Below are 25911 nucleotides of genomic sequence, written 5' to 3' on the forward strand. Positions count from 1 at the left end.
CCCTCGAAATCAGCTGTTATGGGAGATAATAGCTGGTTGTCAGAGCATTAACCACCCTTGACTTCACTTTGGGCCATTACGTAACAAAGAATGAACTGGTGGTAAGGTTGCCAGGTGTATTAAATTATATGATGAATTATAGAGATTCTGTAATGGGGATTAGTGTCCAAAAGAGACTAGTGGAGATTGCCAAATCCATTATCTGATAGGACTGCAGGCTGGACAAAATCCCAAGGGCAAAAGACCGGTACTTTATCCATTATGTCATCCTCTAATCTGTGTCTGCACCATGCACAGAGAAGGATACTGCAAATGAGTTACCATTGTTCTATGATACATCCTGGAACTATATAATAACAGAAGTGGAGTATGTTGGTAGTATTTGGTTACTTAATATTTAGTCTGATTTTGTTATTTTCTCATGGATTCTTGCAAAAAATATTAGTTGATACACAAGAAAGCTAAGTAATATAGTAGCAGAAATTGTATGAGCCTACTTTTTCCACAGAAGCTTCAGTTAGATCCAAGAAAGTTGGTTATGTCATGCTTTGTGCTCTAATCCCTTCCCCTCCTCTCCATTCAGACAAATTAATTTGCCTAGGCTAATATTTTGCATTTAAGGAAGAAAATATCTGTTCTACATTTCAGCAAATCCACCAGCATTTTGAAGAATGGCAATGATAGGTATAGTTGAGTTATCCTTAATAGTTCATCTAGACTTGGCTGATAATGGGTTGTAATGACTGATATGGAATTTTGCATCTCAGGACTAGAAACAAATATTTCTTTAGTTTTTCCGATAAAAGCATAGAGCTTGTTCCTAGTTCCAATAGATAGTATCGTATTTTACTTTGAAATAGTAACATTGTTATGGTAGAAGAATGGTGTCAGGTAATTTTTAAAAGTTATAACAGTGTGAGTTAAAATTTTCCTTTCCCTCAGTACCCCATATAGGTAAACTCATTCTGCCATGACTGACTTTACCAATAGAAATATATAAAAAATACAATAAATAAATTTTTATAAAACTCAGTCAAATATTTCTAAAGTAGTTCTTTAGTAAAAATGTGTGGTATATACACAATATTTGGAGGTGCCATATAAAGACTTTGTTGACATTCTAATAGATATGTCTGAAATATTAATAACACACTTCACCCATTGGACCCATTGGTCTCAAAGTAATTTGTAAAGGTCAGAGAAATATTATAGGTAACAAATTGGTAATCTCTCTCTCTGTCTTTTTTTTTTTTTTTCTCTCTCTAAATAATCATAACTTTTTGAAAAGGGCTTTCTGGGATGAGGGGGGCTGTGTTGTGTGTTTTTTTTTTCTTTTATGTGCGTGTGTGTATGGTTTGCTGTTGTTGTTGTGGGTTTTTTTTGTTTGCTTGTTTTGCTGTTAAATGTCAGATCTTAAATGGTTATTTAATACAACATACTTGCTCTGCCAAATCACATGTAATTCTTTAGTGATAAACTCTTGCTGTGCCACCTGAAGCTCATCTGCCTGCAAGGGAACTATCTTGCTCAGTTCTCTGACCAATAATTCAGGATGTATAAAGCATCTAGAACTTGTGTCCCATGTAAAAGGTCTGAGGTGTTTTGTTCCTTTCAAAACTGTGTCAACCGTTAGACTCCTGTAGGGAAGCAATAAGCCTTGTGCTAATACGGTGTTGGACACTTTCTCATCACATGCTGTATCCTGGCAAGGTGTAAAATAGCATAACCCTAGAAGGTGGATCTAGAAATGTTCCTCACAGGTGAGAGTGACAGAGTAAATCTGTCCCCTGACCACAGGCAATTAACTGCAGCATCGATTTCCTTTTTTCTTGCAGGTATTTTCTGAGGTGGGTCTATACAAAGCACTGTTGGGGATGTGGATGTTTGAGAAAGCAGGGCTCAGCTGCTTGGTGATCCCTGGCAGACTGTTTTATTTGTTACTAGTTTTGCTTACAACATCTTGTTTTCCAGGTAAACAGACCTATTAATTATTTGGGCTTTGTTTCCATTAACTGTCCCATCAGTATTTAGGGTACAATGCACAGTGTTTTGGATATCACTATAATAGAAAACAGCTACAAAATTGTCTGGCTACAGTGTGCAATTTCAGGGAGGAGAAAACGTGAGGAAATGCATAAATGCAAACTTTTCCAAGAGACATTTTTAAAATACTACATGAGAAAAATTAGCAATGAAGAATGGGTAACATAATGTTTAAGAATTCCATTTTCATGAGGTAATGGCTTCAATTTCATAGCTTCCTTGCACTGAGTGCAGGGTAAGTTGAGTCTTTCAGCACCTTATAGGGCAAAGGTCTCTAACAGGGTAGAAGATACTGTAGTAGTGCTATCTTGTATTGTGTCACTGGGCTTTGTAGCCCTGATCAGTACAATTTTTTTGTGCTCATTTAAAGCATTGTCTTAATGGAATTTCCTGCTAACTTATCAATGTAAACAGATCCTTAGCTCCTTTTTCACTGTTTCGTAATAAAAAAAAAGAACTAAAATTTAAAAAGCTACGAAGACATTCAGAGATAAGGTGAAGTTTCTAGCATGATCTTTTATTTCTACTCTTTTCCTTTGCCTGTTCATTGCCCTGTGTATTATGCCCTTTGCAACAACCAGATACACTGGAGCATACTTGAAATTTGTGTATTACTTTTGGGTTGCTTTGTGTGTGTGTAGGTTAAAGTTAGAAGGTATAATACATCTCAAAATTTGATACATTTTACAAACTTCCAATTTTTCCCTTTTCAAATTTGGAAAGGCTAGTTGTCTTTAGATTTTTTTGAATGTGAATCTTGCTGATCTTGCTGAATGGATCCAGTATGACTCTCAAAACCCTTTATGAAAGCATCGAGGCTGTTCTTCACAGGAACGTGTGGTGGGGTAGTGCCATCTCCTTAACACAGGCACTGAGTGCAGCATTGATTTCCCCTTTTTCTGTTCGTGTCTTCTGAGGCAGAGCTGTACAAAAAGATGCTGGAGAGAGAAAGGAACAGGAGGATGAGATTAGGTAAGGAGCAATACTGAAGACCAGTCTTGAAGTGGCACAGTGTAATGTTGGGAGGGAAGCAATGGAAGCATAAATAAAACCTCAAGATTTTTCTGAATTGGAAGTAAGATTAGCTTGCTTTCAGAGTTTGAACCTAAAAAAACACATCAGAAAACTGTAAAGCAGCAGGAGCCCCAGGAAGAGAAGCCAGTTACTGAGGCATAAAGGATTAAGAGTTTGTAAGCTTATGCTGAGTAACTAATTTTAAGAATATTTCCACTATAACAAAGTGTAAGAAGAAACAGAGCATGAAAAAGTCATAGTTAACAGAAAGAGAAGCTGGTTTGAAGAGTCAAGTAGTTTACGATATAAAACTGATATAGCAGAAGAATGGAATCAGAAGCTAATGCTGGCAATTTAGATTGTGATGTAATTCTCAGTTCTGCCACCAACAATTACAGCTTGTAAAGTTAAAGTTACCTTTTGGGTTGGGGTGGTGTGTTTTTTTTCTTTTTTTTTCTCTCTCTCTCTCTTCTTCTTTTTTTTTTTCTGAATAGAAAAATGTATCTGCCTGGAAGTGGGATCCACACAAGAATTTCAAAATGAACATTTTTCTTTTTACCTTAAGCTCTGTTAAGCTTTCCTGTATTCTTCACTTATGCTCTCTTAGTCATATTCAAAGAGTGTAAACCAGAACTTTGCTTTTTGACAGCAACAGACTTTGAGAATGTAGCTCTGAGGTTGTATTTAGAGTAGAAGCACCTGGCTTTTTCATTACTAGGTTCACAAAATTCAGGCAATTAGAGAATTGCTTTTGTGAATCTTGAATTACAGCATGTAAATCAAATCTCGACCAGCTTTAGTCTTATTTGCTCCTACTGTCACTTTTTAGCTATTGGTCAATGAAAATTGAAGTGCTTTGATCAGTGCCCCACTGAGACTGTTGCAAAGACCAGAGTGTTAAACCATTTAGGAGGGTCTTTGGATAGAGTAAGACTTAAGGTGGGAATCAAGCATCTCGAATAAGGTGGTCACATGCTGTCAGATGAAAGGGGGTCCTTGCAACAGTGGCCTCAGTTGTATTCGGTGAGATGCTCTGAATTGCTGTTCTGCTGAATCTTTATTACCAGCTAGCCTGTGATTGTATTTCAGTACTCCAGCACAGGAATGCTTCATTGCTATATATTACCTTAAATTACATACAAAACATTTCCTAACTATCTCAAGTATGTTCAAAAGGCTCTCCTATGCGACTGTTCCTCAGGCTTTCTACTGTGGTACTATGCAGGTGTCTTTTCTCTATACGGTTTGGTCAATTCTACAGCAGGAATTGCCTGAAGAAGTCTCTGGAATGGCTAGATTCTCCAACCAAGTAGTTAATTAACACTTTGAAATACACTAGTAGTGCCTATCATGTGGTCTAGCCATAGCATGAGTTGCCTGGGAAAACCTCCAGGACTGTTGCAATTCCCACCTTGAGAGCTCCTGAAAGAATTCAGCCGATTCTTTGTGGTGAGGCTACTTAGGAGTTGAGACCATCACTTAGTCTCATGTTTATCCGTTGTCCCAAATCAGACCATTTGCTCATCCATGCAGAGACTAGCTGGGGCATTCCTGGACCGCCAGAACTTATAACTATGGGAACTTGAATTTGATCCCTATATCTCACTTTTAACTCAAATTCCATAACTCTTGCCACAAGACTATTTTTATTTCTTGCTGAGCCAGAAAGGAAAGACTATTTTGCTGAAGGTGTCCGTGAAATAGTTTGCAGCTGCAAACAGAGGTCTGCACTGTCAGCTGCAAGAACAAGTCCCATTTCCCCTCCCACACGGTATTTTAAGTTTCTGGAAATACTATTTTACCAGCTATTTGGCATGAACATATGACTTCACAGTTCCAGTGTGTAGAATCTTGCAGACTGACTTGTCTTGCTTAACATAGATAGAAGAAGGTCCTTGTTCTCTTTGCTATGCTGTTAGTTAAATGAAGTTTCAGAGGTGAGGACAGTTCAGGGACTGTGGATTAGTCCATGCATAATGGATGAACCTGTTAAGTGGATATTTCAGATGAAGTGGTTAGCACTGAAATAGCTGTCATTTAAATCATCATTCTTAGGTTTCCTCACTAATGGTTGAGTGTATGCATCTCTGAGATTTTATATAAGTTGTCTGTCCTGAGTTTAAATGTTCAAAGTTCAGAATATTCCCTAGCTGTAAAAGCAAGCAACTTATTAACAATACTTTCTTATTTTTCAAAATTTGAGGGTGTACAACAAAGAACAGAGAGCAAACCGCCTGTGTAATCTAAACTGTGATCTGTTCCTGGGTAAAGCAATAAGTGTAAAACAAAGAGACTGGAAAACCAGAGAGAAAACAGGTTAAAATAATCATAATAAATGCAGTTAAATATCTACTGTTGATTTGACTATTTTACTCAGTATAAGGTTTGTATTTAGCTTCGTATGAACTACTGATGTTGATGGCTTAATGCCTTAATATTATTTAATTCTGCTGTGTGCATGGGAGAGGTTGCCAAAAAAGCTTGTGACAGCTGTTGACATGTTGTGCTTCTTCTCACTAGCTCACTATGAACCTAGTGGTTTGGACCAGAATTCCCAGTCTTACACATAGAAGCCGACCATCATAAAATTCACTGTTGAAATTAGTCTGTTGCTTAATTTGAATATGATCCGACAGTTCAGAATCACTGGAGTTTCTACAGCAATCTTTTGGTAAGAATAATAACTGGAGTGCTTTTTCCCTGAGGTGATCCTTCTAGGTCAGGAATGAGACATAATAACAAGGTAATATAGGGAAGGTCTCTACAGCTGCTGTTTTAAAGATAATTAAACACATCAATCTCAAATGGTATTCTTTGACATTCAGCACTCGCTTTAGAAAAATATAGAAATATATGAAGTGACAAAGTCACAAGCTCTATTAAAGATTATGGTTCCACTGTCCTTTCATTTTCTGTAATGTTACTGTGATGCTTTCTCTCCATTTTCTATAAATACTGGCTTAAAAAATTAGTAGTCTATGGCACATATGTACGAGCTATATACTGTGCATGAATAGCAAGTATAGTTTGAAAGATTGAAGGTTTTGCTGTTGGAGTTAGCTTTGCTTTGCATTCAGTGAATCTGATAACATCTACAATACTCAGTTTTGTAGATAGCGTATAACAATTCAAGAGTAGTGTTTTTGCCTGGAAGTATTTCCTTTCTACAAATCTAACAGTTCATGTTAAGCCTCAATATGGTTGCTATCATATTTTACAGGTCAGCCATTGAAAATATTTTGATTCAGGTATCTCTCTCAAATATCTTACAAACCTTTCAAAATTATCCAGAACTGAAGGGTTCTCTTTCTGTCATATGTTTTTTGCCAGAAAGGTACTTACTCCCTTTGATGCAGATTCCTTCTCAGACGAAAATGGTCTCTTGATTCAGTCTCAGTGCTTGGATACTGAAAGGTGTTTTTCTCATTTGGCTTATACTCAGTTAGCCGTAGCATATGTAGACTATGTAAATGTTGTTACTTGATCTTCTGGGACTGGCCCATAACAACTTTTAATTTATTCAGTCTGGCTTGATTAAAATTTTCTTCATATGGGCATGAATGAATATTTAGTGTCCTAACATTGTGTTGTACCATAAGATACCGATATATGTGTATCAGGGTATTATACACTCATTAAAGCTTATAGTTTCTATTGTGTTATTTTCTTTAAGGTCTAATACAATCCACAAAGTGAGACATAATTTGTACTGCCTCAGCTATTATACATTATGGGGATTTCAATCATATGCCTCAGTACTATACATATTCATCAGTAGACTGTACAAAAGTAGTGCTATATCTGGATTGTTTGATTAAAATAGACATTTCATGCAATCGTTTTGCGGAACAGAACTGCTCTGACACACTTTCCATTCAGTACTTTAGATAGACAAAGAAGAAAATTTGGTGATCGCTATAAAGAGGTTTTTCCTAACAACATTTATGTTACATGGTCTCTGAGAATATGGATGGATGTTAAATCTGGAACCTGTCTAGGTAATTTATAGTGGCAATTTCAGTGGTAACTGTGATGCAGCATGTCCTGTTTTGCAGGACATATAGTCCATCACTGCACAGGTCTTGTCCACACGCAGAAGTTGGAGTAATTTGAACTTATCCTGCTAAATTAATGTAATACTTCTATAGTATTGACTTATATTTTTATTTAGATGCAGAAAACAGGTATATGACCACAGTAACTTTGTCCCTGTTTATTGGTATTATACCATGAATGGTACCAGCACATCTAGAATTATTACATAAAATACTAATCCAGAAGAGTAAACCTAGTGCAAAAGAGGCATGAGGATCCAAGTCTGTTTTGAAAAATGTGATTTAGAACATAGACTTATTCAGGCAAGTTTCAATTCAACTAATTTATTACTTCAGTCATTGTTGTAATCTCTGAAAGCAGACAATAATTTGTTTGGAAAAAATTACTTTTACAGTGTATGGTTGGGCATTCATGAGTGTTTTCCACTGCACGCTCATAGTGAATTAAGTTTACACTGGATGTGTTCAATGAACTGATCAAATGAAACTTTTAGAAGTAGAGCTATAGTCAGAATTGTTTGCCTTCAGGCCTGTTTTTGAGGATTTTTCTCACTATTCTGAACAAAGAATTAAACAATATTCATAAAAGCTATTAATGTATCTTTATGGTCAATGGGAAATAAAAACTTCCGTGTAACAGTAGCATTATTTTTAACTAAAATACTTTCCTGTGACCTTACAGGGTTATTTTCTTTTGAAGCTACTGTGAATAGTAAGTCATTCTGTTAAGTAACGAGCAGTATAGAAATAGTGTTTTAAAATTATAGTTTAAAAATAGTTAATTATATTTCATTTTATAAAAGATGTTATACTTCATGTTGATACTGGTAAACATCATTTATATAACATACTCAGTGAAAAGTGCATAGAGAAAAATATACAGCTCATTGGGAGAGGGAAGGGAAGCATGACTTAATAAACTCCGTTCACTCATCCTCTGTGCTAGTTCTCTCTAGCTTTTATTTTTATTTTTTCAAGTGATGCCAAAGAATTAGCAGTGTTTTTTTATGATGCTTAAAATATTTCCTAGTGAAACTGAAGATACCTTGTAAACTATATGCATAAAGTGTACTCAGAGAAAAATCATTAAAGTCCTTGCAACAGTATCACAGAGGCAGCCCACTCCTCATGATGATCTATGATACCGATTTGTTGAAATTTTTTTTAGTAGGTTTAATGCAGTTTGCTGCCTAAGCCTATAATCATGCTTACTGCTCATGCTTTTAGATAAGGCTGGTCTCCTTTTATTAGGAACACAGTGCAGTTTGATTCTTTATAGATTAAAGCAGATCATTAAATATAAATCTCTCAGATGTGTTCAGTCTCATCATAGGCTATATTCAAGCATCATTTTCAGGAAGATAAATAGTGACAGTGATTTATGCTGTATTTTGAGAGTGTAAATGTCACTGTGTGCTTCCACATGTGTTTGGAGAATAAAGATTTTCTTTATTAATACTTTCAGTAGCCATCAACAAGGGATAAAAGTACCATTCTTCTGTTTAATGCTGCATTCTTTAAAGCCTTAGAGTAGGATCATGCATACTGTTTGATTCAAACTACTTAAGAACACTACACAATCAGTGTATATACCATTTAAATTATATGAATCATGATTGACTTCTATGTACGTTTTCTGTTTGAAAGATGGAAAAGTTTTGTGATTGAAATGTGGTCTCTAGGCATGATAACAATGTAAAACACCATAAATGCCTAGAAACAAGGTCTGGGCATTAAGAAAATGGACAAAAGGGCAGTGAGGGAATATAGTGTCACAACTGGAAATAGGAAGACTTCCAAAGACATTTTAAAACGTCTTCCATGAAAAAAAAAAAAAAAAATATATATATAATTAATTAATATAAAGGCGGTATATTCCACAAATAATTTCTCATTGTGAGATATAAGTGCTACTTAAAAAAAACGATAGAGAGTTTAATTCTCTGATTTTTAAGTAAATTGCCAATGAATTAGAGGTCTTCATGAATTTCTCACATCATGACTTTTCTTTCTGTTTAATCAGCTTTCTGTATAATTGAAGCATGTCTGTTTTGTGAATGTGAGATCCAATTAGCTGTTGAATAAAATGTTCTAGAGCATATTTTCTTGTGTACAGCTTTTTAATAATAGTAATAGAGTTTCTGTAAAAAAGTTTGGATAATGATGGTTCTATTAAGCATACTGATAAAAGCATCTGATGTTAGATTGAGTTGCAACTTTTAGTGTTACAGTATGGAATTAATCATTTTCTTCCCATCTCATACGTAACAATAACACCAAGTTTACATGTACAAATTGCTAATTTCCAGTCCTAATTTAATCTTTTTGTTTTGCCTTTGAAATAAACAAAGTATAAAACAAGTTATTCTATTACAAAATCAGTGACATTTTGAGTCTCTTCTGTAAAATATTGCTAATTTCATACAGTCATTTAGGGTGAAAAGAACCCCTGCTCAGAGCACATGAAGTTAGGTGAGGCTGCTCAGGGACTTGTCTAATTTTTGATATCTCCCAGAATGCAGGTTCTGCAGCATCTCTGGGCAAAGTTTTCTAATATATCACCCTTACCATAAAAATGTTTTTCTTTATATTGAATTGGAATTGTTTAGGAACTTCTTCTGACTTTCGTCCTCTTAGAATCCACCTTCAAGAAGAGTCTTGTCTTCTTCGGCTAGTCATGTATGGGGGAATCCAAAACTGAGCTCAGTACTGCAGATGTGGGCTTACAATGGAATAGAGAGAAATAATCACTTTGTGTTTGACTTGTTAATATGTCCAGTATTCACTCAGCCACTTTTGCCTGGACAAATCATTAGGGAATAGGAAAATGGTTGTGGAAGTTTAGGCATGTGAAATGAGAGGCATAAACCTTACCGTGGCAATGGCTGCAGTGGGCAGAATGTGGGCTTTAGCTGCAGCTGTCAGGTGCTATTCCCATTTCTCTTGCTGGGAGCTTCCTCGGATCAAGTGAGGCTCACTATCTCACCCAGATATATCAGACGGTACATGAAGAAGGTATGGTACTGTGTGTGGTTTCTAGCTGGAATATGCTGGGACCCAGGTCAGTGATTTCTTTGCTCATCACACACACACGTGGTTCCAGACGCAGCCTGAACAGAGTGGGCTGTGAATACGATGCAAACTTGTGTTAGTGGGGTAGAGGAAGGTCTGGACAACATGTTCCTTTCCCATTCCTTTTTTATCTAGCTAAAACTCTGCAGAAGTATTTAAGTCCCACTTCCTCCCCACCATAGCAATTTTCTGAATTCATAAGCGCAGCACAAATTTGTATGAAACATGCAGTTTTGCCTTGTACCCCAATGGTTTTAGTTTATTTTCACTTGTACTTTAACTATTTGATAGTAACTTTGGTTAAATCTCAGATATTTAGAACATCCAAGGAGATCAGCCATTCTGTTACATAGAACAAGTCACATTTTGTAACAAAGACATTACTAACAGAGAGATTTCTTTAACCTTCTGTGCTGGTTAACCAGGGCCACTTTCTTAGAAGAGACCTATCTGTGTGCATTACACATCTGTATCTGAAGTTCCACTGTATAAGTTTTAAATGCAGTATTAATTTCCTTCATCTTTCGCATTCTACTTTCAGGTTCGCATTTTTACCTATCTGATTGGAAGAGAAGCTGCTTTTGCTGATAACCTGAAGTGGATGGCCTGTGCTAACAAAGGTTCGTTAACCTTCAACTGTGAAAGTCTTGTTTCAAAACCCTATTAGCAAGCCTTTGTATCTGACCCTTCTATAGATAAGGTGTCACTGACAACTAATCAGAGAGGATGGCTTGTTGTTTTTTTTTTCCAGGAAAGGAAAACACTGATTTATCTTGGAGCATACAATTTAAGAAGGAAAAAAAAAAAAACCAAAAAACAAATTGAAATATGTTTTTCTCTTAAAATATATATGAAGCATTTAAACTATGTGATTTTTTTTTTTCAGAGAACAAACATTAATTTCAAAGCATTTGTTTTATTATAGCTGTTATTACTCAGAGCTAGTTTGATTCCTGAGACCATTGAATACAAGTCCTGTTGAGTTAGGCACAGCAAAACACCAGACATCCTGTCCCTTGAGGAACTGACAGTGTAATTAAAAAAACGGTTTTATATTCCTTAAGGAAGGAACATTAAAACATGTAAGATGCTGAGATGCTATAGTAAAAGGATTGATCAAATAAACAAACAAAAACAAAACAAACCCAACAACAACAAACCACAACCAACCAACATACACACACACACACAAAAAGAAAAAAGAAGCCCTAATTAATCTTCAGGTTTTTCTTTTCCTCTTGGGAAAAAGAAAATTCTTTTTTTTTTCCTTTGTGCCACATTACATTATGATGAATTGCATCAGGTGCTATCCATTTAGTCATTATTTCTTTAACTACTGTTATGTCCAGCTGATGGAAATTACTCAGTTTGAAGTCTTGTCTTAATCAGCTAATATTACACCATAATTTAGTTTAAATAATAGTATAAGAATCCTTTGAAGCATCTTTTTGAAGACAATTTAATCAACAAAATCTTTTAGCTTTTTAGCCCAGCTCTACAGATTCATAAAGATCTAAGTACAGCAACTCAAATTAAGACCAGGCAATAGAAACTGCCTTAGCAGATCATCTGGTCCATGTCTTCGTTATTCCCAGAGGGGAAAAGTGGTCACCTTTGTCATTCTTCAGGACTACTTTGTTCTTTTCAGAGCCATGGTGCTTTGAGTTAGAATGTTACTCATACGAATCAGCTAAACAGTTTAATGACTGTTTTTTCTATGATTTTTTTACTCTCAGTTTAATAGTTAAAATACCTGCTCTCTAATAGCTTACAATGCAAAAATCTTCTACTCTGATCACTAATTAAATACCTTTTTATAGCTTTGAAAATCGCAATTGGAAACAGAATAAGTAACTATGTCAGGCAGTATGGATTTAGAGCTTTTTCTTACAGTTTTCAGCTACAGCTTGTCCGTTTTCTTTTAGTGAAGTAAAGGATTGCAGCAGAGACAGATGAGGAGTGCAGGAAAGCTGGTCTAAAGAGTGGCTGAATGGCTGAACAGCAGTTTGATACTTGCATGGGTAGGCCAGAGTGTGTCATTGTCACTGAAGGTCAATGACCCTAAAATCAATTTTCCTTGCAGTGATTTTCCCCTTGGAAGCACAACACAGATGAAGGCTGTTTGCAGGGTTTCCAGCTGACTGGACAGTGGACAGCAGTCCTTTCCTTTGGAATGGGTCACAGGGGAAATTCATACTACCTTGCAAAAATTCTTTAGCTTCTAGATTGTGATGGTGAAACCTTGAAAACCCCGAGCATGTTTTTCTGTATAAGTAGGACATATCTAGAGGGAGTTGGCTTAATGAAGCAAAACACCATACCATTTTAAATACATTAAAACACTCAGGAACCTCAAAATCCCTCTAGAGCGGTTTGTGAATTTGAAGCAATTTACTCTTCTGTATCATAAGCAAGTGCCTGTTAAGAAAAAGAAAAAAAAACACCAACTAATTTTGTGAAGTAAACTAAGGTAAAAGTTTCCTACCACTCAACGTGCATGTGCCAGATTTTAAAGTGAGCAGGTACTACCTTTTCCCTTAGTGGTCACTTCCAGCAGAAAGCTGTAAAGATATGACTTAATGTATTACTTACCAACAAAACAGCCAGGCTTAAATGTGTTTTTTTTATTTTTTTTCAGTGAAATTCTGTATTGCATTAGTAATGTGACAGTCTCTCTTTTAATTACTATTATTTTTTTAAAGTTTTTATTATGGATCATCACTGTGGTTGGCATATTGTAAAGTGGACAAAGGAGAGGGCTCATCAGTACAAAGGAGCAGAGGCTGAGAAAGCGATGTAGAGAGAAATGCTTTGCCTGTCGGAGGTCTGATAGCGGCTGTAACTGCAGCAGAGAACAGATCAGCCCTGAGGCAAATGGTGCCCCAGCTGTAGCAGTTTATAGATTATTGTATTAGGGCAGGCAAGCTGCACACAGGAAGCCCCAGTCAGATCCATTCCCATTATGAGCATGACCCCAGCACCTCCTGCACTGGGGCTCTGGCGGGGGGTGGCAGGCAGCCAGTTACAGACACTGGTCACCTGCTTGAGAGGCCTCTTAGGTGGGGGGGGCAGGGGGGAATCTCCATGGGAGTTTTACAGCTGCAGTGAAACAATGAATTCCCTCCTTAGTCCCTACTCAAGGCAGATTTTTTTTTTTTTTTTTAATTCTGATATTTTATGAGTTGCAAGAATGTTGCATCTATTTTATACAGTGTCCAGAAAATGAAGAGTGTTGCTCTCCATGTAAAAATCCACAGGAGGCATTTTTAAAAGTTATGAATCTAATGTTGGACATTTTAGAGAAAAACAAGTCTTCTGAAACAATTGTAAGGACTGAGTAATACGGAAAGGCAGCCCACTTGCAGAGCATAAGCGTCTGTCTTTAACCACATATTATACATATCTCATGCTTGTCATTACTGAAACTTACCCATTTCCTTCACATTTTTTTTTTCCTGATGGAGAGGAAAAAAAAAGTAGCTCTGGTGGTAGGAGGCTGTAAGGTAGCATAATTCACACACCAGGGAGCTGAGAAGCAGGTGTTAGAATGCAAAAATTTGAGCATGGATTTGCTGCTGTTGCTTGTGTGGCCTCAGCAGCTGTGCTCAAGAACTTCAGAGCGTCTTTATCTGATGATTAAACCTGATTATCCGAAGAGTAAAGTTTTTAAATCCATGGAATACCTCTGATATCTAGATAAGAGAAATTTAACAGTGTAGGAAGCTAATTCTTGTGAGATTTGTCATTTGTTGCACGTAGATACAAACACGAATCATCAAAAGATCTAAATATATAGTGAAAATTAACTAAGGGAATGTAACCTAACACTGTCTCTAGCTATAATATAGTAACTTTTGGTAACAAGTGTTAAAAATATGGGAAAAATAATTTACGTAGCTTTTGGAATTCTTTTTGCTTTGTTTTAAAGGCAGCTTAAAACTTAAGTACAACAACTTTTTTGTAGAAACATAGTAAATAAATGAACCAGAAATTCATAGAAGTTAGATTGTTAATTTTTCATATTACATGAGTACGGGGAAACTAAAAAATCGTTGTAGATTTTTCTAAAGTGAGCTACAGAACACAAACATTATTCATAAGGAGATTAAACAGACAAAATCTTCATTGCAGGAAAGGAACTTTTCCCAGAAATTACAAATGAAACTGAACTCTGAGATCACATTATAAAAAACCTAGAGAGAATCCATATGGTGGTATCTTATGACACCATCTTCATCTAAGTCTTGTCTTTTATATATCTTTAGCAGCAATTCTTACATTTCATGCAATTCAGTTATTTGAAGCAACCTGATTAAAAGGAATAAAGTCTCTAACACACTCTTTCAACTTTTCATCTGTTGCAGCCTGATATATGAATAAATCTGTGTAACACAGATACAACTAAAAAATAGGATTTTTTTTCACACTAATCCCTTTTCTTCCACTTGCTAACCTTGACTTCGTCAGCTGTCGTACTCACTGGGCAAGGAGCACTGCACGGCCGGCCCGCAATGACGCGCATGCCAGTCCGCGTGCTCTGATCTACCATCTGGCTGCTCCAAAATAGGATGCTCAATGTCACTTTTTTTCTGTCTTAGGATAGTGACAAATTTTCACTTGTCTTTGAGACCTTTATTCTTTGTGAAGTTAATACAAAATTGGTTTTATATGAAATTGATTCAGACTTACAATCTCTTAGTTTTAGGAAATTAGGCTGAAAATTGTTTATTGTGCAGTTAAGAGATATGGTTTGCAAGTATGTTTGCTCAAGTAGGTGTGTCTGCTCATGTGGGGTGTACCTGGTCCAGATGGATGTCTTCTAAATGAAGGAAAAGAAGAAAATTTTTATTTTTTTTTTTTAATCCAGTAGTATTATCAGTGTTTTGTAACATGTTTAAACCTGTATTGGTGCAACACTGAAGTGTTTCAGATTGTTCTGTTTTTGTGGTTTTGTTTTTTGTTTTTGTTTGTTTGTTTCTGGTTTTTGTTTGGTTTTCTTGTTTGTTTGGGTGTTGTGTGGGGTTTTTTTTTTGTTCCACTCCCCCCTTTTTTGTTTGTGTAATCTAGCTAAATAATCTAGCTAAATTTTTTCACTTGAAAAACTGACATTAAAACATTTCAGGAGGCAATCAGAATGCAGAGGTAATTTATATAGTCTGTGATTAAAGAATTTTCCAGGCATAGACATCCAGGAGCTTCTTAAATGAATGTTTAAGGTTTTGATTTTAATGAAGTATGACATTAAAAACTGTTAACTAACTGTGATTTCAACCTCTAAGGGTAAGAAAATATCTTTCTATCCCCTTGGATACAATACAGATTTTTTCAGATAGTTCATCTACTCTGACTTTTCAGGCATTATTTACTATGTTTATATGTTCGTGTTTAGGTGCAGGTGGTGTCATATTCACTGTACACAACTCAGTGCAAGCCGATCTTTGCTCCAACTGTAATTTTGCACACTATTGTAAGAGAAGTGCAAATACTGGCATAACATGTACTGAGAAGTACATGAACTCAACACAACAAATAGTATTGGAGTGATGAGGCAAGACTGCATAGAAAAAGCTGAAAAAAACAGTCATTAAGTCTGTTCTTGAGGACAACTGAAAACTTGTCCGTGTGGACAACCGGAAGTATGTGTTTGATAAAAGGCGAGATGAACATATGTGGAGGTCCCCTGCCTTAAATCTACAGGGAAATGATCAGAGTTGGTGTGTTCTTTCCTTTTAGTGTGTTAGTCCTCACAGCGATTGTACGCTGGTCTAAGATGGAAGAAGAAAGGAAAAAGGCAGATTAGTGTATTTGTGCTTCTGTTTGATTTTTCTGAATTTCTGAATGGCCTGTGCTTTTGAGTATGTAACTTGAAACATGTGAACAGTGCTAAATATGGCCTCTGATAATCGATCTCTTTTAAGCTTTCTGAAATGAGATATACCAAAATTCAAGCACTCTGAACTACTTTAGGAAAAAGTAGGAAGTCACCTATAAAATGACTGATCCACACAGTTCTGAAGTATTTTGAATCCTTGATTAAAAGCATTATAAACCAGAGTGTCCATATATACATACATATATATATAATTTATGAGATTATCTATATGAATAGCTCATATGGCAAATAATCATATTTTGACTGTGTTTTGACATTTAGAGCAAATTAAAAGGACTAGATAGTGAAGTGTCCCTTATTACTCATAGGAAGGAAAAAACATACTTTGACTTGGGAGACTGAGCAGTCTCAAAATTGGAGCAGACAGCATTTCAGAAAGAGTAATCTACACATTACTTTTTTTCCATAAGTGTTATAAGCCAACAATTCATAGATTTCCTAATTAAACTTACTGTACAGCTGAAAAAGCTTTCAGAACCTCAGACAGAAAATAGCTCTATTTTGAAGCCCTATTCCAGCTCCACAGGAGTTGTGATCTTGTCATAACACTAAAATCGCAGCAAGGCCTCTTTCATGAAAATTCTATATTGGCCTTTTCTTGTTAAAGAAAAGGAAAGTATATGAAAGGGAAGTGATGCATTTAAATAAGGCTTGATGAAACTGTAGCCTTCAAATTTGTCAGTCCTTCGTCACCATTGCGTGATGTGGGCTCCAGATGCCAAGTTTGTGATGTATAAAGATACTTGATATCTAAGCTCTGAAAAGGAAGTGGTGACAGCTCAGATAGCTGTAGCCTCTGCTCTTGTCAGTGCTGTCAGGTTGTAGATGTTTTAAAGGATTAACAAAGCTGTGATCACTAAACCAAGCAATTCTAGTTTAGTCTAGACCTGCCATTTGTAAATAACTTATTACTATTATCTGATGTTTAGCCATATCCTATAAGGATAAGCATTTTAGAGCATACACAACTACTTTTCTGTTACTGTAGTTGTAATCTGTAATGTTGCTTGAAACTGGACAAACTGAATGAGACATTGTCGGACAAAGTTAATACCAGTTCTAACTTTTAAAGTGTGCAGCATTAAAAAAATTACCCTCGAGCTTCTTTACCATTAAACAACAAAGTTTTATTGAAATAAAGAGTTTAGGACAGGCAATGCAGTTGTTCATAGTATTGCTGGGAACTCAGTCCTTCAAGACTGGCCAAAGGTTTAACAGACTTCTGTGTTTTCACCAATTGTTACTGTTCAAGGCTGCTTTTTATGAAATATTCCTTTTTTTTTTTTTTTGCATTTCTTCTTTGGAAATAAACAAGCAGAAAACATAACAAACACAAACCACATATTCTTTGTCACAGTCTTCCTTACTTTGTTCTGCCTGGTTTATAACTTAGAATTGTGTCTATTCACAGGGTTTTTTACTCAGATCTCTACCTTAGCTGATGTTCAAGAGAATGTCATGGAATATCTTCACGTTCTTAGCCGACCAAAGGTTATTGACCAAGAGCATGATGTGGTATGGACTGAAGCATATATTGACAGCACTGTAAGTCTGCATGATAAAGCATTTAATATGGGCTTACTGCATATAGTGAGGAATTAGGAGCACAATTATTGTAGTAGAAACACTAATTGTGCATCTGCTTTCTGCTTCTCGAATGTGATAATTCAGTGTAAGAGTCATAACTTTATATCTTTATGTTACAAGTAAGTAATTCAAGATTACTGAACTTTAGCAGATATTTATACATTGTGAATTATACAGAAAATAATTAAACAAACACGAGTAACAGCATAATTTAAAATTTTTGACCTCTGAATGTACTTTTATTAATCAAAAATGGGCATTGAACAGAGGTTGTTTAGACTGAGTAACCACTTTTTCTAATGTTTTAACATGTCAATGAATATGTCAATATAAAAGTACAGACTGAGAAGAATCAGTATTTTTAGTACATGAAGTTGGGTCAGCATCTAGGGGACAGCTGTAGAGTCTTGTGGAAGAATAATGAGAAGATTCTACCTTTGAAAGTGGATTGAATGGGTGATATGCTAACAAAATTGTAGTAAATGTCCAATTTTGACATTCTTGTGAAACATTAGAGTTGGAATAGAACATTGTTATGCAGTGACTGAGCATTCATGATACTTCTGTGTCTGCTGTGGTTGTGGTAAATCATCAGATTTGCAGATAAAGGTTGTTCAATTTCATTGGTCTGAAATGTTTTGGTTTTTGTTTTTTTTTTTTAATCAACTTTCTTTTTCTTATTATGTTTCTTTCAATCCAATTAATATATTTTGGTTTGTATATTATCCATAGAACAAGAGTTTGTAGAAAATATCTCACTTATTATGAATGATGCTAAGTATTCAATATAATGAATGCAAGATTACAGATGACTGGAGGCAAAGCTGTTTGTTTCTTTTTGTTTAGATCTTTACTTTCATGAAGATGGGGCAAGACAGGAGAATCTAATCATCTTCAGTTTGATATTTAGGGGGTGTTGTTTCTTTGATTCTTTTGTTTTGAGTCTATAATGCTTCTAGAAGGTTTAGTTTTAAATCAATGCAAACATATTCTAGGAAAAAAAACAACCTGCAAATAGAGCTTTGCTTCATTTTCACATTTGATTAGGTCTTTTCTATTCTTCAGTTGTGGCCATGGGTAGAGTAGCGTAAAATAAATACCAAAACTACAGTTATGAAGACAAAACAAAAAGTTGCTTTGAAATATTGCTTTAGGGTGAACTTATCTCTATTTCATTTTTTTAAAGAACATTTGAATCCAGTCTCCTTTTTGCTCTCTTCTACTGAAACATAAGGTTGAGATGAACAGAAACTACCTATTATCACTGTCCCTTCAGAGCATCTCTGGAAATGAGGAGATGATTAGGAAAACCTATTTCTTATTCACTTCTTGCTTTTATATGCTTAAAGTAATCAGTGTGTGTGTGTGTTGAAGGGAGTTTGAGTATTTGCTAGAGAGAGTAGCAGGAAGAAATCCATATAAATGGTGTTTTAGTGCAAATCTCCTATTTGTCGTTCACCTATGAATCTTGCACTGAAAATGTTGCAAACAAAATCTTTGTCCTTTCTGAGCACCAAGTCCTCTCTACCAACAAAGTACAAAATGCTGTTTCACAATTAATTTTACACTTTATTCTCTCTTTCATCTGTTAATCTGTATTTCTTTGATTATTGCAGGGAGAAAAATATTCAGAAAAGTTAGTCTACATTTCAGTGATTCTCCTGCAGGTTATGGAAAGGCTAAGGAAAATGAACAACTTAATGTGGTGTGAAATACTAAATACAGCAGGGGCGAGTAAATGCAAGTAAATTTAAGAACACTAGAGGGAGCATAGAGAAGGAATCTCAGAAAACGGGAAAATAAAAAACAATGGAGCTCTTACATATTTGAATAAAGGAACTGTTTAAATCCAAACAAAAGCTGATTTACTGCAATCAAAATAAAATATTTCTAGGTTCTTCTTTCTATTCTTTTCTCACTCTCTTGACTAGGCTAATTAATGTCAGTATACACACATGTATATACACACACACATACATACTCACATGCACGCACGTATTTTAAGGTTCTGACAACTCTGCTCAGGACCCTAATGGGCTGGATGCTGTAGGAAGAGATTTAAAAATAGAATACAGTGATCTGCTTAGTTGCAAACTACCTTTCTGCTCTCTCTACCATCCTCCTCCCCTCAAAAAAACTCATAGACAAAGCAACAGGATAAATTAGGGTAGTCACATACAAAACTCTGGAAATAGCAATGAAGGGAACCTTGTAACAAACCAGATGTGCTTCTGCCTCAGCTAAAGCTGCCTGAGAGCTATTTTCAGAGACAGATTTCCTGGCAATCTCTAGTGTTTTGGCATTGGAAGTGCCATCTAAATAATCCTCTGCATCACATTACTTGTTGATTTTCATAAACAGTTTGTGTCCCCACTTCACCATGGCTGCTGCTTCTTGGACCTTGCCAGGTTAGGAGTGTATTTCCAGAAGACTTAAATGTTCTTGTCATCCAGCTGTGTCAGAACAGTCATCGCTAGATTCTCAGGACTATATATAAATGGTTGTAATCAGTGTCACTGTGCCCTAACAGGATGAAATGTACTTCCTCATTCCCTTCTCACCAAATATCAGAGCTAATTGGCCAGCTGGGCTGTTTCTGAGCAAGCAACATGAGGCTGGAACATACTAGGAGCCAGACAGAAAGAAGCTGGACAGGAATAGTCCTAGGATACAAAACATTTCCCCTGATGCCCCAGCCTGTTCTCATCCAGTATTTGTACAGGACAAAGTCATCTGTGAAAGCCAGAAGTTAGGCCATTTAAGTGTTTGATACCATTTAGGAATGTTCCCAGAAGCATTTTGCTACTAAAACAAGGCATCTGATTCCTGCATCTGTTCACCTTTCCTGTAAGAGGATGTCTGCAAAATGTTCATACAGCTGCCTCTTCAGTGTAGCTTTGACACTCTGAGGTGCTTCCTTACTGTTAGGAAAAAAAAGCATTTATAGAACTGGAAATTCCTGACAAGATACCACATGCAGAAAATGTAACACGGAGGAACCTATATGTACGTCAAGTCTGTATTGCCTTTGGCACTGTTAGGATAGCACCTCTGATAGCTGAAGGGATTATAAAGTAACTGAGACTAGACCTCTCTGGATGACTCCTTGCTTCACAAGCAGCTGAACTGGCTTCTTTTTTGCTGCACCAAGACTTTGTTCTCTCCAGATTTTCCTGCCTTTTTGAAGTAGTAACCAGCCAGCTCCTCGGGTCAGTTTTAGTTACCCTCCATCAGAAAATTCTTCATGTTTCTTCCCTTAAACCCAGGATTTCGTGTTGAAAACATTATCAGTGACTCAAAGCCTCATTTCTTTTAAAAAAAAAAAAAAAAAAAAAGTCTTTTAACATACAAGAGATGTAATCTTAGGAGGTGCCACTGACTCTAAGAGAAACCTTATGGATTTCTGAAATAATTTCAACTTAGGTCTGTGGAAAATTAGGATGATTCTTCATTGTACTTGGTTTAGTCATTCACTTGAGAAATAGTCTTTACAGTCTTATCTTGGGCTAGTTGTAAAGTCAGCTTCACAGTGGTTGGAGTGCCAGTCCTGTAATAGGCTCGTAGCTTAAGTGATGCCTATACCTTTAGCCTGAAATGTTGGGACGGAAGTATGTGATATATGCCATCCAGTGTCTAGTCTTATGATTCAGCATCCTCTGATCCCGAATTCCACGCTTTTCTCTGAGCTTGGTCTCTTTTCCGTTTGTGCTTCTATAGTAAGCAGTTTGATATACGCTAGAAGTAAGTTTGTTGGATCTGTGCAGTTAGATGGGAAAGGGTGTTTGGGCTGCCCAGAGTGAGGGGACAGGCAGACGATTCTTGATTGTGGAGTCAGACAGGAGAGGTGATTGTCTTACTATGTTTGCATTCAGCTGTGTAGCCCATAGGTGCTGTAAAGGCCATCTTGGATGGTTGCAGATGAGACCTGTGCACAGTGAGGCATAGACAGTGAGGTCTGGACTACATTCCTGCAAGTTAGTCTCAATGGAATTCTTTCCCTCAAAGGCAGGTCACATTGGGATCTGATATTGCTGCTTCAACATCACTAAGGCCTGCAAGTACATAATGCTTCAGAAAATACCTTAATGGCTGCTTATAAAAACAGAGTTGGAATTCTAAATGAAAGCTTCCAAATGTACTCTTTCCTGACTAGATATTAATTCTAAAAGTATGAAAGTATTTCTGAGAGGGAACCAAAGACTTCTTTTAAACATATGTACATCTATAGTAATTCAATACAAGGGAATATACTGTGGGGGAAATGAAAATTACCTGAGCATCAGAATAGTCAAGTGAAATAATACATAGAGGTAGTCCCTTGGGATTATAGATAATCATCTATAAAGCACAGAAGCCCTTAACTCTTGTTAACATGTGGAATGTGGAGAAACATTACTTTTTGCTGCAGGAAATGAAGAAAAAAAGACTGCACTGACTACTGACTTTCCTCTGTTTAAAAGCTTGTGATTGAGATTTTGTTTATTGGAGAATATAATTTGATGTACTTGGACCTTTGACTGTTCTTGGTGAAATTTTTTTCTCATAAATGTACCTGAATATATTATCTGGATCTAATGTACCATTGAGTTCATCTCCTTAAGGCTATTAGTTTCAAGCTGTGAACAGATTCAGGCATATGCTACCATGTTATCTCAGAAGATTCCTTTACATAAAAAGAGCAAATTATTGTTTCATTTAATATTTTGAGATGACTGGCCAGTACTTCAGAATTTAAGAGTTACGGGTTTTTTTTAGAAAAAAGTGTTCTGAGTCATTACAGGTCATGATCTGTCATAATATGAATGGTAAGTGGTATCTACTCTTTATACTTTTCTTCAGTGTTAAAGGTACTGTATGTAGATTCTGCATTTGCATTATCTTCACCTTCTCATAGACATATATTAATTTATGGATTCTAGTTCAATTCTACAATTGCTATTAAAAAACCAACCAAACCAAACAAAAACAACAACATAACCCTCCCAAAAAATTACATCCCTCCTTTCTTTTTTTGAAGCAGGATTTTTTTTTTTTTAAATATTTTCTGACGAAGAGGCTGATACTGTGTTAGTTAGGCAGCCTGTCCAAGAACCTTCTTTCCCCTTATGGAGGCAGTAAATTGAGGTAGCTCCACTGAGCTAAAGCCTAGCCTAAGTACTTCTGAAATGCTTATAATGGATGTTACAATAACGTTATTACATATATGGTAAAACAATTTCAATTTATTGATCTTCATCCCTAAAAAAAAAATCAAGTGCTATGTAGGCATACTTTTTACTCTAGTTCAGGTTATTTGCAGAAATTCAGTAGGAAGTATAGGAAGTTCATGTTTCTCAGATAGCTATTACATCAGAATCCAAATGTTTTAAGTATGGAAATTTAGATTCTGGGATGCAGTTATTTTTCAAAAGATGAATTCTGAGCCAGTTCCAGAGAAGCAAGGGAAGCTGTATACATGAAATCCTGTGTATAATATACAGAGATATAACAGCAAGTCCTACAGACTAAAAGCTATTATGCTGACATGATTTCAGTCCAGGAGTTTCTGGTGTGGTATAAAAATGCTGTTTAGTGCTTCTTCCATTCACACAGTTTTCTTTTTGTTCAACGCACAGAAGAGCTTTTATGAAGTAACAAAAATTAAATAGTACCCCATTTCCACTAGCTTCTATTCCCTGAGATATCTTCAAATACTTTTGGTGGCACAAGTTAATTGTGCTATTATAATAAGTGGGTATAGTTAGCATTTTTATCACAGTAAAATGTTCCCTGGGCCTCTATTTCAAAACTAACTTTCAGATTGTACTACTGGAGTGCACTAAAATGCATCAGTGTTCAGAATGCTCATGTATGTCTACAGCAAGTAAATATTGGTAATCACTGCAGAACTGAATGTCAGGGAATGTCATTAATCAGCAGTTGTGAAAAGAAGGTTTACACACAGGCAGGGTTTGTTTGTTTGTTTTTTTTCTTTAATGTTATAAAAACTAGAAATCTGTGCTACTTTTTTTCCCAGTCCCACTTGGACTTGGTTACATGCTCTAACAGTCCCTTTGTGACCAGCATCTCTTAATCTCTAATAATTTACAGCTCTTTATCAGAACATGTCATCACCACTGACTGACTCTGAGGTTCCCATGAGAATTTCCTTTTCTTGCTTTGACATTTAAGTGAATTGGGGTAGGGAAGGAAAATCCCATGCATGGATATCAGGCTTTCCGTCAGGTAGGTTTGTTCTTAAAATAAGGTTCTTCAAGCTCTGCTTTGTCTCCTACAAATGTGCAGTGATCTTTTGAAGACTCTGATATGGGAGAAAAAAGAAAAGGTAGCCCAAGGAATGCCTTCTTATCAGCACTTCAGTCTGGATTAATTTTCCTGGAAATACATAACAGCTCTGACCGTTTCATCTTTTCCAAAACTTCTGTAAGAGCATGATTGCAGTTTGAAGTTGCAGACCATCTGGTCCAGCAATTATGGTCTGCTGTATTTGCACTGGGATCTTATAGATCTGGGAGAGTGCTTGAAGCATTAACAGTGGTGATCAATGCAGCTACTTGTACATACAATAAGAAAAGATTATGCACATATTTATACATAGGTGCAACATCTTTTTATGCTGATGATTAGCAGGCTGCCTGTGGAAATCTTCATTGACAGTCAAATTAAAAAGAAAAAATCTTTGAACCATGACTTTTATGAATTCTGTGGCCAAAATTTCCAGTTTCCATAATTAAGTGTTCTCATTTTGTCCCAAACAGTTCTAATGTTTGTTTTACTGCTGACTCTAGAATAAATGAAATACCATTAACAACATTAACTGTTTCAAATGCAGTAAGATCTGTGTCAAAAGTCAAAACATAATGAGCTCTCAAGGTAGTAAATGAATAAACCTCTCAACTGAATAGAATTAATGCACTCTCATTATCTTTCACGTGCAGCTCAAAGTAACAATGCATGTTGTTCTTTTTTGTTAGAAAATGCACATCTGATTTACTTAGGTTAGGCAGCAGGGTGCTAACAGTACAAGGAATGCTCTGCCACTTGAATTTAAGCTTAGAGCTCTTGCTCACACACCAGCACAAGAGTCACGGTGCCATGTGTCTCAATAAGACACACAAATTGAGACCACTGAAATGAAAACTGGGATGTGCGAAGGAAAATAAAGTTCATAGTGACCTAGTGGGAATATAGATACTTTAAATAAGAATCTGTGCATTGTTCCATGCAAACACAGCATATACAAATAAGGACATGCATAAGCAAAGATAGCACCTATGCGCATGTATGTATATATATGTGTAACATTCAGCTTTTGAAGTATATTTCATTTGATAAATTACATGTTTGTTTTACTCCACTGCTAGTGCTGGAACTATTAGGGCAATTTTCAGTGATTGCATTAGGCAAAGAATATTACTACAGAGAGCTAATTGCTAGTTGTCAAAGTCACTAGAAAAAAAATGTTGTAAGGAAATAGCAATTTTTATTTTGATGAATTAACACTTTTCATGTGTATTGCTGTATATGGTATTTGCACTATAAAATGCTATATGTGATACATCAAAAAGATGTTTAAAACATCAAAAACAAAAACAAAAGTCCTGCACTTAAAGAGGAACATAAAATTTCCTGCTGGGGATGTGGAACATGGAATGCCATCTGTATTATATGGCACTGAGAAAACTGATTATGTTTGGACCTCTATTTCATAGCAGATGGGTTCATTAAATTTAATAGCCTCCAGAGCCTTTCGAAACAGTGTTAAAAACATGTGGAACATGCTGAGACACTTCACTTCTCGCCTCACAGTCATTATAACTCTGGCACAGACTATAAATATTACAGTACTTTATTTCCATTGAAATGGATTACTATTATAATTATTTTTCCTAGTGTACATTTACATGAGAAATGCAGAATGCAAATTTTACTTTTTCAATCTTTGAGATATGCAATTGATTTCTTTAAATGCATTTTAAAGCTCTTTGCATTTGGAGGCTTTGATATAGAACTTATTTTTATCTTCTTCCTGCGACATCAGCAAGCAGCTGTAATGCCACAGCAAAGCTAGGTCTTAAGCAGCTCTGCTCACAGTGTGGTGCAAATAAGACAAGCATTATGTTAAACCATAGACGTGAAATCAGAATGCTGTTACATCTTGGCTTTTAGCTATATATTGATTCTCTTTTCTAATATTTTATATGATAGGGTAACTACATTTTGACCTTGGTTTCTGTTCATCTGTCA

General features: G+C 35.9%; 1 protein-coding gene across 1 annotated transcript in view; it reads left to right on the forward strand.

Annotated features, from left to right (window-relative positions):
- CACNA2D3 (calcium voltage-gated channel auxiliary subunit alpha2delta 3) overlaps positions 1 to 25911 on the forward strand; it is a gene marked incomplete at its 5' end in the record, with an annotated part of 422930 nt that overhangs the window by 262663 nt on the left and 134356 nt on the right. The window contains 2 exons of the mRNA XM_080350552.1: positions 10726 to 10804; positions 17489 to 17622. Of these exons, the coding sequence (XP_080206678.1) occupies positions 10726 to 10804; positions 17489 to 17622 (213 nt within the window). The remainder of the gene's footprint in view (positions 1 to 10725; positions 10805 to 17488; positions 17623 to 25911) is intronic.

The sequence above is a fragment of the Nesoenas mayeri genome (assembly GCF_963082525.1).
Source record: "Nesoenas mayeri genome assembly, chromosome: 10".
In the NCBI taxonomy this organism is placed as follows: Eukaryota; Metazoa; Chordata; class Aves; order Columbiformes; family Columbidae; genus Nesoenas; species Nesoenas mayeri.